Raw genomic sequence first — 1447 nt, 5'->3', positions numbered from 1 at the left:
ACGCACACGCACACACACACGCACACGCACGCACACACACGCACACGCACACACACACACACACACACACACACCAACCCACACGCGCGCGCACACACACCCGCACGCACACACACACACCTATCGATCATGACATCCAATATCTCCGCCCAGCCCTTGTCATCCTCTACGCCGTTGACAGCCTCTGCCCCGCCCTTGATACTAACCATGCAATACAACGTGACAAGGTCAAGCGGCAAAGGGGGAACTCGATGACCTCCTTGGTGTGCCGAGTGCCCGTCCTTGGGTAGTGATCTGTGTTTGCTTTGAGTGCGTGTGGGTGTGGTTGTGCACAGCTTGCGCCTCCTGCCGCGGCTGTCTTTGCGCATGACACAGTCGTGCGGCTGGATGACTTCTTCTGGCATGATATGCACACTGAGGTCGATCTTGGTGTCGTGTAGGTGGTGGATGATAGCTTCCATGAGCTTGTGGGTCTTGCCGGGGTGTGCGTAGTCATGGTGACGGCTCGTGAAGTGTCGGTCCATCAGTTCGTACACTGTGGGCTTGCGTTTGAAGGCGGATGGCTGCATCAGCAAAAGGAGAGAGTCATCGCGTGAGATAAGCCGTTCCCCGTTCCAACGTATATTGTAGGCGTATTATACTCGAGAAATGCATGGAGATGTGACTACCCTAGATGTGCCTACGTAGTGTACGTTCCAACGTATATTGTAGGCGTATTATACTCGTGAAATGCATGGACATGTGACTCCCCCTACGTATTGTACGTTCCAACGTATATTGTAGGCATAATATACTCGAGAAATGCATGGAGATGTGACTACCCTAGATGTGCCTTCGAATTGTAACTCGCAGCTCTAGAATACGTACGGCGAATACGTATTTGGGTCAAAAATATAGACTAACATCTAACATTCTACAAAAACGTTCTCACTTCAACAACACAACAGGCAAGGCACTGCACCTACCTGCCATGACTCATCCGGATTCGGGCCCAGGGCATACGGATTGGTGACTTTCTTAGACCCCGTTGATTTGGTAGCCGCAGGCGCGGGTGCCTTTGCCGCAGGCGCGGGTGCCTTTGGCGTAGGAGCGGAAGCTCTTTGCGTGTTCGCTTTAGCATTGGGTTGGTTCTTGGATACTGTGGAGAAAAGCCAAACGAAGAAAATCACTCTGAGCACACGCGCCGAGCAATTGCATATGTGCGCAATGGTAAGGGCATGCGAACTTGTGCCGGAGTGACTGAGTGGAGAATGTGAGACAACAACATCGAATTGTATGTATATATATGAACCATCGTGATCGTTTATCTGACAAAACACAGTGTTACACCCAAACCACAACACTCATCGCGAAACAACCCGAAGCTAAGCCCAATTTCGTTGATATCATACTAACTATCATAATAGTCGGTATTGAAAGTCGTATAAATATATATGTTTATATATGC

The 1447-nt window shown here is 50.0% G+C and overlaps 1 protein-coding gene across 1 annotated transcript; it reads right to left on the bottom strand.

Moving 5' to 3' along the window:
* Nucleotides 1-120: 120 nt before the first annotated feature.
* Nucleotides 121-1138, bottom strand: SARC_16110 (hypothetical protein; the record flags this gene model as incomplete). Its single annotated transcript, XM_014289781.1, has 2 exons — nt 121-563; nt 966-1138. Coding segments are annotated over 2 exons (616 nt in total), but the record flags the coding sequence as incomplete, so codon positions are not given.
* Nucleotides 1139-1447: the final 309 nt, after the last annotated feature.

This window comes from Sphaeroforma arctica, assembly GCF_001186125.1.
Source record: "Sphaeroforma arctica JP610 unplaced genomic scaffold supercont1.7356, whole genome shotgun sequence".
NCBI lineage: Eukaryota > Ichthyosporea > Ichthyophonida > Sphaeroforma > Sphaeroforma arctica.
Note: the sequence above shows the minus strand (reverse complement) of the source record. Positions and strands in the feature narration are given on the sequence as shown.